Source organism: Meleagris gallopavo, chromosome 6 (assembly GCF_905368555.1).
Source record: "Meleagris gallopavo chromosome 6, MGAL_WU_HG_1.1, whole genome shotgun sequence".
Classification (NCBI taxonomy): domain Eukaryota; kingdom Metazoa; phylum Chordata; class Aves; order Galliformes; family Phasianidae; genus Meleagris; species Meleagris gallopavo.
The window spans coordinates 15774158-15790364 of NC_139409.1; the positions used below are offsets into that span (position 1 = coordinate 15774158).

The 16207-nt window shown below is 45.5% G+C and overlaps 1 protein-coding gene across 1 annotated transcript; it reads left to right on the forward strand.

Moving 5' to 3' along the window:
• The first annotated feature begins 907 nt into the window (after positions 1-907).
• LOC104911390 (patched domain-containing protein 3) lies at positions 908-13055 on the forward strand. The gene is made up of 4 exons (XM_010712512.3): positions 908-2021; positions 2120-2241; positions 4009-4154; positions 9116-13055. Exons 1-4 carry the CDS (start codon positions 1281-1283, stop codon positions 10717-10719), a joined length of 2613 nt encoding a protein of 870 aa, XP_010710814.2. The 5' UTR covers positions 908-1280; the 3' UTR covers positions 10720-13055.
• Positions 13056-16207: the final 3152 nt, after the last annotated feature.

A 16207-nucleotide genomic window follows, 5' to 3' on the forward strand; every position in this document is an offset into this window, starting at 1 on the left:
CCCATTTCCTGCCTCCAGACCATTACCAGTGCTCGTACCCTGCTGTAGAGGAGCCACAAACAAACTCCAGCACTTAGCCTGGAAACACACAAACTCCTAGAGCCACAAGCCATCAACTTTTATTTTCTTTCTCAATAAGCCTAAAATAATTGATCACCCTTTAAGACTGTTTTTTACTGTTTAAGCATTCAGATGGATACTTTCTCTTCATGTCTGCTACAAGCTCAATGGACTCTCCACAGACAGGTCCACTGCCAGAATGTCCTCACAGTCTTCTTAGTGTCTTGCTGTGGGGAATAGGCATAGCTGATGTTGATTTGTGCATACATCTGTTTTCCTCTGCCATGATTTCCACAGAAAACAGGCTGCCATTTCCAGCTGTTGCCAGAACTCCTTGCCATTAATTTAGCAAGGGCCTCCACGACATCAAATAACTTTTCCCTGGAAGCAATGGTAGGAAAGAGCTGCTATTTTTGAAAGAAGGGCAAGAAGAAGCACCTGCCTGAGTTAATTGGCAGGACACTCAGAAGCATCACATCTGTGGTTAATTTTGTTCTCAGCCAGAGGGTACTCGAATCAACATCGCTTAAGAGAGCAATGAACAGCAGGCTGCGGGTGTGCTGTGGACTTGGAAGGACACTTTCTATCATTGTTACTGCACAAAGCTGCCATGTAATGTAACATATGATTTTAGTCGCTTGCCCATTCCAGTCACTAAATACTGTTTCCAAGCCCTTAATTTCTTCAGTTCTCATTCCTGTCTTGTAAACTTGTTCACCCAGATTGGAGGCACATTACAAAGCGCATCAGCGGGTAATACATTTGCTCCCAGGCAAAAAAAAAAAAAAAAAAGAAGCGCCCCAGCACGGCACTTTGGTTCGCCTTCCGCAGAGCACTTTACGATTCTCGCTTTTGACAGCATCAGAGACAGTCGAGGCAGCGGCCAGAGAGGGGGAAGGTGGAACGGCCGTAGAACCGCTGGAGGGGGCACGGGCGTTTCCAGGCGTTACCATCGGCAGATAACGGCAGCCCCGGCAGCGGGTGGCGTCCTGCCCGTGGAACATCCCGAACGCGGAGGGGCACCGCCATGACCCGCCTGCACCCTGGGGTTGAGGAGGCGGCGGGCGTGGTGAGTCAGCGCGGGGACGGCCTATAGCGGCGCGGCTGGGGAGCGCTCAGTGTTTCGGTTACGCCGGGTGGTGGGCGGCGTTCCCCCAGCGGAGCGAAAGCGTTCTGCTGAGGGTAAGCGGCGGCCTCCGGTCCGTAGCGCCGCCTCGGCCATGGGGCAGCCGCGGTCCCCCCGGGAGCGCTGCTCCTGCAGCAACACCAACTGCGTGGAGCGGCCCCTGACGCGGCTCTTCGAAGCGCTGGGGCGCGTCGTGGCCGCCTGCCCCTGGCCCTTCGTGCTGCTGCCGCCGCTGCTGTCGGCCGCGCTGGGCGCCGGCTTCGTCTTCCTGCCGGACCTGCAGACGAACGACATCGAGGGCCAGTTCACGCCGACGGGCGGGCCCGCCAAGGCCGAGCGCGACTTCGTGCGGCGGTACTTCCCCACCAACGATTCGGAGCGCTTCTCCGCCGAGCGGCTGCCCACGGAGGGCGCCTACGCGGCGCTCATCGCCGTGGCGGCGGGAGGCGCCTCGGTGCTCGACCGGCCGGAGCGGGACGAAGTGCCGCTGCTGGACGGCGCGGTGCTCGACCTCGGCTACGAGCGGTTCTGCGCCCGCAGCGGCGACGCCTGCGCCAGTGCCAACCCGCTGCTGCCGCTGCTGGCCAACGGCAGCGCCCTGCCCGAGCTGCCCTTCCCCGGCGGCGGCGGCGGCGGCGGCGGCGCCTTCCTGGGCACCGCGCTGGGCGGCGTGCAGACGGACGGCAGCGGGCGCGTGGAGCGGGCGCGGGCCGTGAAGCTGGTGTATTACCTGCGGGAGGACGGCGGCGCGGCGGGCGAGAGCCGGGCGTGGCTGGAGACGTTCTTGCGCGACTTCCCGGCGAAGCTGCGGGAGCTGAACCTCAAGGCCGTCGAGGTAGCGCCGGGGCGGGGGGCTGCGGCTGCGGCGGAGCGGGGCCGAGCGGCGTATGGGGCGGAAACGCGCGCTCTGACCTCGCGCTGTTTTCGCTCCAGGTGACGTACTTCACTTCGTTGTCCAGACAAGAGGAGTTTGAGGGAAACACCAAGAGCGTGATCCCGCTCTTCTCCATCACGTACTTCCTGACGATCACCTTTTCGGTCGTCTCTTGCCTGAGGTAAAGTACCTGTAAGCCCCGGGTCTGCGAGCTTTCGCTCCGAGTCCGGCGGGGTTTGGGCTCCTCCGGCTGCTGCTGAGCGAATTGGTTCTGAAGACGCTGCCCTGGTGAAATGTAATCATAGGCAAAACGCATTTTTTCACTTTCACTCTAATGTGAGCGTGCTTCCCATGTGCTTAAGAGGAGTTCGTGCAGAGCACCAGGTGAATCCCTGAACAGGGCTTCTGTTCAGTCATGTGCAGCCTGAATGTTCATACCCAGTAGTCCATCCTGTGAAGCCATCAGTCATTTATATGGTCCTCATCTCATAAAAATCATTTTTTTTTTGTTAATGGTATGTTTGTGTGTTTTGCAGTTATGTTAACAACCACAACAAACCATACTCTTAGCAGTCAGTGTTGTAACTGTGGCACAAACAGGCACAGCCACCAGGTCCTACTTGACCTTACACAGGAAGGAGACCTTGAGCTGCTGGCTGCTCTGTGCAGTACAGAGCTGTGCTAACACTTTGTAAAGACAAGTCTGAAAAGGGAAGGAAGCCAGAAAGTGTGGAGGAAGTATTCTGTTTTCAGGTCTTGTTGCACTGTTTTTCTGTCACCTCAGTTGTGGAACTGTTGAATCAATGGTAACTTTACAAGTTGCTGCAACTGTGTAAGTCTCTAAGCATTCTGCTTACTCGGAGAATCCTGAGCCTTCCCTGCCTTCACAAAGAACTTAGGCTGCCGTCTCTTTGTTCAGGTAGAAGGTGAGCTGTCCTACATTTGTCAGCTACAGGGAAGGGTTTGTGTGCTGTGCTTGAGGCATAAAGTTCTGCTCAGAGGGTGGGCTTCTTTAACTAGATCTTGTGTGATGCACCATGCTAACTAGGCCATGCAGTTTTGGGTATCAGCTGCCTCAGGCATCATCAGTTGGGAGCAGAGTAAGGATGGTTCCACCAAGTCACATCTGTACACCCATTGAATTACTCTGTACTGCACTGACCTCCCAAGAGTTAGGCAGCTGTGATATGCTTCTCATATTAGAGTCTAGTAGGAGGTTTCAGCTGGATGCAGTTCCAGCCTACGCAGCTTTTTATGTATGTAAAAATCATGGCTTACTCAAAAGGGTGCAACTTGAATTGGACATTGTAGCTTACCAGATTTATCTTGCTTGGAACCAAGAGGTTCTCTTAAACTTTGGATGCGTTCTAGAGCTTGGAGGATACTTCTAATGGGGCACAAGGTAGCTCTACTGTCCCATTACAGTGCTGCCACATGCAAAGTCTCCCCCTGGGAGTGCTCCGTGGGAAATCCTCGATCCAGTCCTTGCGGGCATCTTGGCCAGTAACAGGTCTGTATGCTGTAAAGCTTCTCTACAGCACAGTACTTACAGTCCAGGAGATGCATTCATACTATACTGACACTACCCTAAGGACCTGGACAGAGCCTCTAAAAATGAATGACCTGTTTGAACATGCTAAGTCTAAACTCTCAAAGGTACATATCTTCACTGTAGCTGTTAGCTTATTTGTACAAAGATCAGTGTGCATATTTTACTCTCAGGTGCATTTCTCTGTAACTGGCCAGCAGTAATAATGTATCTAGCACCTGCCGTAGAAATTCATTTTGTCTTAATGCTGACACATGGGAGTAATCTTAGCAAATAGCAACTTTCATGGGGTTCTCTTCATGGATGGGATACAATCTGTATCTTTGCAGAGAATTCAGTTTCATGCCAGATGCCTTGGTGAAATACTTGATGTGTAACTGTTCCTTAAAACATTTTCAGGCTGAGCTGTGTAAGAAATAACGTCTGGCTTGCATGCTGTGGAGTGCTTTCCTCTGGTTTAGCTGTATTAAGCAGCTTTGGATTGTTGATGTACTGTGGAGTGCCGTTTGTGGCAACCGTAGCAACTGCTCCATTTCTTATTCTTGGTAAGTAGAAAAAGTGTGTTGGGCTCCGGTATGAAGAGAAAAGCTGGAATTAAAACAACCTGACAGTGTTACTCTCTTGTGGGTGTTGGTTCATACTTAGCTCAGCAGTGGGCAATAAGGAATATGTGCACAACTTCACCAAACCAGCAGAGACTAAAGCCAGTACGTGTATTATCATCTGAACGTGCAAATTAAGTTACTTGGGTTTTGATTAGATAAAATCAGGCCTGAGCATATCAGGACAGTCTGCAATTTCAAAGTTCATCTTGTTTTTATAAGATCTGAAATTTCCTATGCAATATAATGATTTCAAGCAGCCTCATTTTGGTGAAACATTGACGTGATGCTTGTTCTTAGAATCAGTACCCTCCCAAGAGCACAAGGAAATTACTGAATATCACTGTGTCACAGTTCGACAGACCACTTGACAGCCGGAGCTTAGCTTTCAAAACATCTTCAAATAATGTTGCTGGAAATAAATTATACCTTTAAAAATCTTACTTATGTGATACACTCATGTGAGGTTTTCTTGGTCTTAATCCCTTGCTGATGAAAGCTCATGGACCTCCTGGGCTGTTAGAGGCTGCAGGTCTTACGAGTCCAACCCACTAATTTTATGTTTTAGTTTTTATGGTTTTGTTGCCCTCTTTTTTTCTTTTTTAGTAAATATCTTATATAAGTAATAGAGCTTGTGTGTGTGTGTGTGTGTACGTACGTACGTACGTACACATTAACTATATTATATCCTTTACATGTGGCCCAAGATAATTCCTCTTTACTCAGTGTTGCCCAGGGAAGCCAAAAGTTTGGATGCCTGTGCAAAGTTGTGTTGGGTGTCTAATGCAAGTAGGAGACAGGACCTTTCTTTGTTTCATGAATTCAAATGTGTTTGGTATTTGTGTGTTTGTTGCCTGGATGCAAAAGCTCCAAATTTTAACAAAGGACCTCTCATGAAGCTGAAAAATGTCTGAAAGCAGTCACAGAATCACAGAATTGTAGGGGTGGAAAGGGTTCTCCAGAGATCGAGTCCAACCCTCCTGCCAGAGCAGGTCCCTACACCGGGTCACACAAGTTGGTGTCCAGGCAGGTCTTGAATATCTCCAGAGGAGGAGACTCCACAACCTCCCTGGGCAGCCTGTTCCAGTGCTCCGTCACCCTCACCATAAAGAAGTTCTTGCGCACATTTGTGCGCACAGTCTCTTCAGATCTTTATAAATATCATGGTGAATTTGGTTTTTGGATTAAGGCAAACCAATGATCTTTATTTTAGAAGAATTGCTTTCAAATCTGCCTGACTGCCAGGAGCTGTGTGGCTCAACACCATGCAGCACCCCCTTCTGGCTCATCCTTTCCTGGGTTTCTGGCTCAGAGAGATGAGTGCCAATCCCAAACATTTAAAGGTCACAAGCTTAATTAGAAATCATGAGACATTTCTAGAATGAAATTTCTGTGCTTTTTATTTTTCTGCTTTGTGGGTTTGGATGTCTGCTTATGTTTACAGTCTGTGGTTATATTTTCAGGCTTTCCTTCATGGTATGAAAGTGGTAGGGCTGAGCACTGAGATCACTCCTTAATCACTGTATGCTAGAAGCTGCAAATTGTTCCATCAGAATCAGAAGTTGGGGTGTAGGGGGAAGTTAGTGAGGGGGCACACTCAGTGCTGCTGCCAAATGTGTTTAGGAACCCACTGATAATTAAACAAAAAGCTGTTTATAATGGTTATCTCAAGAACTCTTGAGGTTTCTGTGATAACATTAAATTAATCATTCCTTATTCTTTCATGTACATCAGAGATAATGAATTTTTTTTAACAGTCCATTATTAGAGGACTATTATCATGCTGCCTTCTAACAGGCTGATTAAAGTATATAAATAGATTAATTTCAAGACATTATATTGTTATGCCTAGTGGAATTCATGCATGGTGCGCATAGTCAATAAGCACATGGTCAGAATCCATGCAGAGTTTTATGTTTTAATTCTGCACACAATTAGGTGCTTGGTGGTCCTTCACAGAGCAAGCACTGAGTAGAAGCACTTTTTGTTATAAACGGCTGTTTACAAAACTATCTCTCTTTTCAGTTTTAATTGAGTACTGTAATTTATCTTTGCTGGTCATGCATATTGTGGGGCTAGAAGATTCTAAATCTGGGAGGAGATAGCTGCTGAGTGTAATTTCATTTCCATGCTTATGAGTGTGTATTTTAGAATGTAATTAGCTCTTAATAATCTTACTGGTCTTTTACAGTACACATCCTTTCTTGTTGACTTCAGTAAGGCTTTTGACGCTGACTTGCAAAACATCTTTGTAGGTAATGTTAGGAAGCAGAGCTCAGAGGGTTGTGATTGGTAGTACAGAGTCCATTTGCAGGTCTGTAACTAGCAGTGTTCCCCAGGGTTTGGTGCTGGGTTTGGTCTTGTTCAGCATCCTCATCGGTGACCTGCATGAAGGCATAAGGTCCACCCTTAGCAAGTTTGCTTTTGGTACAAAGCTGGGAGGAGTGGCTGACACACCAGAAGGCTGTGCTGCCATCCAGCAAGATCTTGACAGGCTGGGGAATTGGGAAGAGAGGAATCTGATGTGGTTCAACAAGAGCAATGTAGAGTCCTACAGCTGGGGAGGAATAACTGCATGCATCAGTAGAGTTTAGGTGATGAACTGCTGAAGAGGAGCTCTGTAAAGAAGGACCTGGGTGTCGTTTTGGGGAACAGGTTGGCCAGTGAGCAGCACTGTGCCCTTGTGGCCAAGAAGGCCAATGATGTCCTGGGGTGCATTTTTTAAGAAGACCATGGCCAGCAGATAGAGGGAGGTGATCCTTCCCCTCTACTCTGCCCTGGTGAGGCCACATCTGGAGCACTATGTCCAGTTCTGGGCTCCCCAGTTCAAGAAAGACAGAGAGCTGCTGGAGAGAGTCCAGTGGAGGGCCACAAAAGAAGATGAGGGGCCTGAAGGAGACTGAGTGGGGATCTGTCTAAAGCTTATAAATATCTAATGGCTGGGAGTCAAGCGGATGGGCCAGGCTGTTTTTTTGGTGGTCCCCAGCAACAGAACAAGGAACAATGGACACAAACTGGAACACAGGAAGTTCCATATGAACGTGAGGTGAAACTTATTTACTTTGGAGGTGACAAGAGCACTGGAACAGGTTGTCCAGAGAGGTTGTGAAGTCTCCTCTCTGGAGATATTCAAAACCCACCTGGATACTTTCCTGTATAACCTACTTAGGGAACCTGCTTTAGTGGGGGGGTTGATGATCTACAGAGGTCTCTTCCAAAGTCTATGATCCTGTGACATCAGTGTGTTATCATGTTTGGAATATTTGTGGATAATTGTTTCTTTTGCATTCATTTTTCACATATTTGTGATCAGTTGCTTCTACTTTCCTGCCTGATGGTCTGCAGGTCTCCCCCTTTGAAAATACAAACCTGTTGTTCGAACTCCTTTTTTTTTTTTTTTTTTTTTTTTTTTTTTTTTTTTTCTTCAGTGGACTACATTACTGCCTTATGTGTCTGCTGCACCTCTTTCTTGACACAAACTTGCTGATAGCAGAGGGATCTGACTTCTTGTAGTTTTTGAAGCCAGATATAGGGTAACTCCAAGTTCAGTTTATCTAAATTCACCAGCTGTTACATTCAGCTGTGCCTGCTTTGCAAAATGGGCTTTCTGTGAAAGGCCTGGGGAAGAACAGGGTGCTTTCAGCCACCTGCCACTGTAGTACCTGTACTCAGACCAGCACTCATCCATATATTATTCTTGCTTTCTGTGCTCTTGCCTTCTTTGGCTGATTGCGCTGTATTTTCTGTCCTTCCCTTAACCAGATTTGTTTCAACTACACAACCATTTATTCTCCATGTTTTCTATATGCAGTTCTTTGTGTTTGTTGCTTTTACTCTCACTGATCTGCTGTAATTCTGAAAGTTATATTAGTATTTCTTCAGTTCACCAAACTTCCTGTGAATTGATTATGCCTCTTGAAACACTTGCAACTCTTCCCAGCTACCACTGGGAACATAAGTTCTTTTTTGCTGTTGTGTTGATTCAAATGTTGACTAACACTAAGTCTCGTCAATGCTTGTGATCAAGATAAGTACTTAATTTTACAAATAATTCGTAATTGCCCTCTTACAGCCAATCAGTTGTGGATACAGCATATAGTGATTTCATCTGTTCTGCTTAGCAGTATCATCTATTGCATCTCTATTAATCTGTAACTTTCACATCTAGCTTCTGCTTACTTTCTCTTGTGTCTTGGCAAAACTCTAATCTAGGACCCAGAGTTTTCCTGGCATGTTATTCCAGGATTCTGATGAGTAGCATATGATGGCATATCTGTAAAAATGTGAAGCCTAATTAATATAAGAAAGCAATTTAAGAATCATGATGAAAGTAAAGCTCAATAAATAATACAAATTTTAAAAATAACTTGTTTAGAGAGATCACGAGTAAACTTTTAGGAAAAACTGGGAAGAGTGAAGAGGGAATGGGAGTGACTTGCAAACTTCAGTGACTTCTCCTTGTCTGCAGAAGACCGAGCAAGAAATAATTGGCCTAATTTGCTGCAGATTCCAGGGGTAACAGGAGTAATTCTAAAGATGAGAATAGAGAACTGTCAGAATAAGCAGTGTATTTGTATCTCTGTCACCTATATCAGTGGGTACTTGAACAGCAGACACAAAACACTCACCAGAGGTGGGTGAGGTGTGCTCAGTACTCCAGCAGAGCTGGGTGAAGGATCAATGATGTGACAGGTCACTGTGAGTTTTTGAAAGGTAGTAGAGCCAAGTGCATCCAAAGGACGTGTTTTCTTGTATCTTAAACTCACATCAGCACTAAAGCAAGTAGCCTCGCTTGCTTTTTGAAAATTCTGTGCAGCCTTAAATGCTGCTTATGTGGTACTTCTGCTGGGTGTCGGTGGAAGCTGCCTTGTGCCATGCAGAGTTAACTTTTTCTCCTCTTGCAGGAGTTGGTGTGGATGACATGTTTATCATGATCTCTTCCTGGGAACAAAGCTCAAGCAAGGCAGACAAATCAGACACTAAATCTCGGCTGGCCGAGACTTACAGAGAAGCAGCGCTTTCTGTGACAATCACCACTCTCACAGATGTCTTGGCCTTCTTCATTGGCACCTGGACTTCTTTTCCTTCTGTGAGGTCGTTCTGCCTCTATACCGGGACCGCCTTTGTCTTCTGCTATGTCTATGTCATTACCTTCTTTGGGGCAGTTATCGCGTTAAATCATAAAAGGGTGAAAGGAAACCAACACTGGTTAACTTGTGTGCAAGTGAAAGTAGGAAAGAAATCCTGCTTGTATAACGCGTGTTGTTTAGGCAGCTGTTCTAGTGAGCCGCCTGAGCCAGAAACCGGTGAGACAGAAAGCGAGCATCCCATGAGCATATTCTTCAAAAAGTATTACGGTCCTTTCTTGACAGGTAAATGGATCAAGCTTCTTGTGGTGTTGCTGTACGGAGCATATTTGGGTGGCAGTATTTATGGATGCACCCAGGTGAAGGAGGGCATAGATCTTCGAAATCTGGCTAGTGATGACTCTTATGTTATTGCATACTATGACGACGATGACAAATACTTTTCAGATTACGGACCCAGGGTCATGGTTGTCGTTACTGACAGCGTAAACTATTGGGATGAGTCTGTTCGTAATGACATTGAGGCTTGCGTACAGGATTTAGAGAACATTAACTATGTAGACAGGAACCTCTCGCTGTCATGGCTGAGAGTATACACAGAAATTGCTGGAAGTGGTTTAATAAACATAAACAGTAAGGATCTTTTCATTAATAACTTACCTGTACTATTCCAGTATTTTCCCAATTTTGAGTGGGATATTAACAAGACTGCGGAAGGAATAGCAGCTTCTCGTTTCTTCATCCAGACAGTGAATGTCACCTCAGCCGTTGACGAGAAAAATCTGCTAAATCAGTTGAGAGACAGAGCCAAGCAGTGCGTAGTTCCACTCATGGTGTACCATCCAGCATTCATCTACTACGACCAGTACCTGGTAATAGTGCAGAACACCATTCAGAATGTTGTCATCGCTGCTGGGGCGATGCTCGTTGTCTCTCTTGTGCTTATTCCCAGCCCACTGTGTTGCTTGTGGGTGACTTTTGCTATAGCTTCTGTTATCGTTGGTGTTGCTGGTTTCATGACATTTTGGGACATCAGCCTCGACTCCATATCCATGATTAACCTGGTCATTTGCATTGGATTTTCTGTAGATTTTTCTGCGCATATTTCCTATGCCTTTGTTACGAGTGGAGAGTCATCAGCCAATGAAAAGGCAGTAGGAGCTCTGCACCAGCTTGGTTACCCAGTGTTACAAGGAGCAGTATCTACTGTGTTAGGAGTGGTTGTCCTGGCTGCAGCAAAAACCTACATCTTCAGAACGTTTTTTAAGATCATGTTTCTTGTTATATTGTTTGGGGCTCTTCATGGTCTTGTGTTTATTCCAGTATTTCTAACCTTTTTTGGATACTTGGGCAAATCACTCCCCATTACTGGAACTAAAATGCTAGATCTTAGACAGAGAAATGACAAAGACCATGCATGACTAATTTAAATGTTTACAGTTATGTATATATTATACAGAGATTAAAATGCAGCAACTTCCAGGGGATGTAAGAAACGAATGATGGGAAGGATGAAATAATATGACAGAGAGGCAAAGACTAAAGAAAAGCCAGGCATTAATTAACAGAATTGAAAGTACACAGAACTGATTTGTTTCCTCCTGTTTTGTATGCTTGACTTTGTAACTTTAATGTTGTTAAAACTTTTTTTTGGTGTGTGTGTTAACTGTTTACTGAATATATTGAAGCTGAAATTATTATAAACACTAAAGATTGTCTCCGCATTTGGGCTGTTACAGTTCAGTCAGGAAATACACAGAAGAGGCTACAGCAACCATTGGTTTTGTGCATTTCCTGGCTATTTACCTTGATGCAATCACTAACATTGAGCCTGAAGGCAGTTTTCCCAAGAGGCTCGAACCTTGAGGTTTTATAGTGAGATGATCAGCAGGTGAGTACTGCCTCATACTCAGTGGTTCATAAATGTTTGGGAGACTTAGTCTGCTTAGGTTCTGAATGCAGCACAAGAAGCCCATAGGGAATACTGACTGACTTACTTTTTTTGTTCTAATGGATCTTTTCTAAGATTAAACACGTTGTAGCTTTAAGACGACTGTATTTGTTTTGTTGGCTGCAGTTTCCAAATGGATATATACTGTAGACTGATCTTGTGTGGACCATCTGAGTGACCATAGTGCTAAATGGTATGCCATTTAGGCATGACAGAGCTGGAATTTCCTAGAAAGCATCATATCTGATTGAGGACAAAGTCAAAAAGCAATGGAGGTTTAAGCCATTCAGTTCTAAAGCTAAAGCTACAAATTCCATTGTGTTTGTAACAATCCAACTTTTGATGCATCAATGGAGCAGAAGAGCTTTCACTGAAGTATTGATAATAAATGAAGGGCGTTATCTTGTAGGGACAAAATCTGGATTAAGAGCCAGTATGTTATTTGTCACCAATTTTAATGAGCTACCTGTCAGAAATCTGCTGAGTAGTGGCATTTAACATTTGTAATTTAGGAAAAAAGGGAGTCCAAGAGATATAAAACCACACAGTCCAAATCTACAGCTGTGGAGTGCTTTTGTGAAAGCTGCAGCCAGTGTGGCAAAGCCTCTGTTCCATCTGGATTTGGGACCAGTTCCATAGGACTACATCCGGACATCTGCTGGAAAAGTAGCACAGTGAGCTGTAGGCAATCCAGGAGGCTCCTCGAATACATTGGGGATGACTTCCTGAGTCAAGTAATTGAGGGGTGCAATACTGGACCTGTTGCTCACCAGTGAAATGAACTGATCAATGACATCAGGATTGGAGACTGCCTGGGCTGTAGTGACCATGCTGTGGTTGAATTCACACTCTGGAGGGACATGAGACAGGTGAAGAGTGCAATTAGGAAGCTAAACTTTAGGAAAAGCTAACTTCCAGCTCTTCAAAGAGTTAGTCAGCAAAAAGCTCTAGAAAACTGTCCTCGTGGACAAGGGTGCAGAGCAGAGCTGGCAGATTTTTAAGGACGCTTTCTTCAGTGTGCAAGAGCTTTCCATCCCTGGGTGTAGCAAGTCAGGAAAGGAAGACAAGAGACCAGCATGGCTGAACTGGGACCAACTAGTCAAACTGAACAGTGAGAATGCACAGGCAGTGGAAATGTGAACAGGTACTGTGGGAAGAATGTAAGGAAGCTGCTAGGCTGTGTAGGGATGGGATCAGGAAACCCAAGTCCAAGCTAGAACTGATCTTGGCTAGGAATGCCAAAAAGAACAAGACAGGCTTCTACAGGTACCTTCAACCAGAAATGGGAAGTCCAGCAGGGCTTACCTCCTCTAGTCAGTGACACAAGCAAACTGGTAACAACAGACAAGAAGGCTGAGGCACTCAACAATTTTTTTGCCTCGGTCTTCTCTGCTAACTGCTCACCACACAGCCCTCAAACATTTGGTTTGTGTCATGGTTTTATATTTTTTGTTTTGTTTTGGTTTGGTTCTCAGTATTCCGCATCAATACATCATGTAGTATACTGGGAGTTAAAGTGTTAATGCTCCAATTCCAGGCACCTATCCCTATACATTACAGAAGTCATGGGATCTGGCCCTTCCGGGTGGGGCGGTCTCTTACTGCCTGGCAGTGGGTGCTGGAGGGTGCTTTCCTGGCCGTTCCAAGCTTTTCAGGTTTGAATCGGTATCGGGAACTCTCTCTCTCTCTCTCTCTCTCTCTCTCCTGTTTTATTTGATTTATTAGTCTCAATTTCAATCAGATTGTATTATATTGTGTTATCTTGCATTCCGATATCATAATTAGTAAAATAAGTTTTCCTCCATAGATTGTTGCCGCTGTTTTTTTGTTTTCCTCCCTTCCTTCCCATTTTGTGGGCTGGGAAGGGGAGGGCAGGAGCCTACCGCCCCCCTGTCACGGGTGTAGATTGATCTCGTTAACTCCGTGACAGTTTGATAGGAGGGGATTGGGGAAGCAATATCCTCCCACTTTAAGCAAGGATCAGGTTTGTGACCACTTGAGGAAGCTGAACATCCACGAGATGCATCCCAGAATCCGAATGGAATTGTCTGATGTGGTTGTCAAGCCGCTCTCTATAATATTTCAGAGGTCGTGGCAATCAGGTGAAGTCCCTGGTAACTGGAAAAAAGGATACATCACACCCATTTTTAGAAGGATAAAAGGATGATGCTAGGAACTGGCATGCCAGTTTCACCTCTGTGCCAGGGAAGATCATGGAACAGGTCTTCTGGGAAGTTAAGGTAAGGCACATGGAAGGCAGGGAGGTGATACAGGAGAGCCAGTGTGGCTTCACCAAGGGCAAATCCTGCTTGACTAACTCAGTGGCCTTCTGTGATGGTGTCACTGCATCAGTGGACAAGGGAAGAGCCACTGATGTCACGTATCTTGACTTCACTAAGGCCTGTGACACGGGACCCCACAACATCCTTCTCTCCAAATTGGAAAGATATGATGTGTGGACTGTTCGAAGGACAAAGAACTGGCTGCAGGATCAAGTCCAGAGAGTGCCATCCGGATGGAACCTGGACAGGCTTGATGAGTGGGTCCAGGTGAACCTCACGAGTTTCAACAAATCCAAGTGCAAGGTGTTGCACCTGGGTTGAGGTAACCCTCATTACCAATACAAACTGGGAGATGAAATGGAGCACAGCCCTGCTGAAAAAGACCTAGGAGTATTTGTGTATGGGAAGCTGGATGTGAGCCAGGAGTGCGCCCTTCCATCCCAGACAGCCAACTGTATTCTGGGCTGCGTCAAAAGAAGCGTGGCCAGTAGGTCAGGGAAGTGAGGCCTCACCTGGAATACTGTATCCAGATGTGGAATCCTCAGTACAGGAGAGACACACACCTTTCAGAGCACATCCAGAGAAGGGCTACAAAACTGATCCACAGAATGGAACACCTATCCTATGAGGGCAGACTGAGAGAGCTAGGGCTGTTCAGCCTGAAGAAGAGAAGGTTGTGAGGTGACCTGAGAGTGGCCTTTCAGTATCTAAAGGGGAGCTACAGGAAAGAAGGGAACAGTCTCTTTAGCAGGGTCTGTGGTGATAGAACAAGGGGAACTGGTTTCAAGCTCAAGGAGGTTAGATAAGGAAAAAATCTTCTACAGTGAGGCACTGACACAGGTTGCCCAGAGATGTGATTGATGCCTCATCCCTGGAGTCTTTCAAGGCAAGGATGGATCAGGCTCTGGGCAACCTGATGTAGCTGTGGTGTCCCTGTTCACTGCAGGGGAGTTGGACTAGATGGCCTTCAAATGTCCCTTCCAACTCTAAGAATTCTGACTCAGTAGAGCAGAATCCTGTTTGCTCTGTAATGCATCTGTTGATGCGAACAGCAGAAATCAGCAACTTCCAGTACACCTGAGAGTACTGATAGTAATGGAACCATAATCTACAGATATTAAATATATTTCAACTTAAAATCACTGTGATGGCTATGTGACAAAGCTCAAGATAAGCCACCGTCAGACAAGATGACAGTGTGCCTACAGTTACTTGATACTGGGCGAGTCTGGAAACAACAAAAACATTTATCAAAGATCACAGGCTAGTTTCTGTCCAAAGACTGATATTAATCAAGCAACCAGAAAAAGGAAACTAAAATAAACCCAATATTCTCACGATGATTTGACTCTGTGCTTTCCCTCTGAAATTGGAAAAGCAAAGAATGCCGGTGTTGACCTGAAATTTGGCTTTGAATACTATATCTGAGTAACTAACATAAAATAATGGATGAAGACAGAGAAATGCTGTAAAAAGTTTATACGTCCACTTGTAAAAGCAAAATGAAATCTATCAGGAAGCTGATTTTCTAGAGAACTTTATGTGCATAAAAATAAGTGCAATTAAGCTGCTGCTTTTCTTACCTGCTTTTAGAGCAACAGTTTTTTTTGTGTGTTTTTGTTTGTTTTTTAACTTCATGAGGATTTAAAATTTGATTGGGGAAAAAAAAGACCAACTAAGGCTACACCCTACCACCCATCCCTCTACTTAAACAACTTGAGAATTCTTATTGGAAATTTTTTGCCAAGGGTAACTTGACCTTCACTGCAAATTTCTATCTCAGAAGAATGTTTTTTTCTTGTCCAATTACAGAACCCTAGTTTTACAGCTAGCAACTTTCTAGGACAGGTTTCAAAGCACAAAGCTAAATTTAAGGATCAGTGGAGGAGGGCAGGAAACCAAAAAGCCTGAGCCCATACACATCACTTCTTTCTCCCTGGTTCAAGGCCAGTCAAGATGGGGCTTTGAGCAACCTGGTCTAGTGGGAGGTGTCCTTGCCTGCAGCAGGGGGGTTGGAACTAAATGATCTCTAAAAATCCTTTCCAACCCAAACCGTTCTATGATTCTGTTAACCTTAAGCATTCCAATGTTTGTATTAGTGCTTTTATAATGGCAAAGTCCCACCTAGAGTACTGCGTCCAGGCTTGAGGCCCTCAGCACAAGAGAAGATGGATCTGTTAGAGCAGGGCCACAAAAGTCATCAGCCATCTGGAGCTTCTTTCCAGGGTTGTTCAGTCTGTAGAAGAGAAAGCCCTGAGGAGACCTTACAGCAGCCGTCCAATTCCTAAAGGGGGCTGAAAGGAAAGGCGGGGGGGACTCTGTCAGGGAGTGACAGGACAAGGGGGAATTGTTTTTAAACTGAAGGAAATTTATATCAATTATTAGGAAGAAATAAGAAATTCTTCCCCCAGGGGGGGGGTGAGCAAAGCACAGGAACAGACTGCCCAGAGAAGTTGTGGATGCCCCTTCTCAGGAGGTGTTCAAGACCAGGTTGGATACAGTCCTAAACAACCTGATCTAGTGGGAGGTGTCCCTGCCCCCAGCAGAGAGGTTAGAGCTAGATGATCTTAAAGGTCCCCTTTAAATCCAGGTCTCTTTCTAATTCCATGTAAGTTTGCTTGAAAGCACATACATGATATATGCACACCACTCCCTGAGGAGCACAGCTGCTATGAG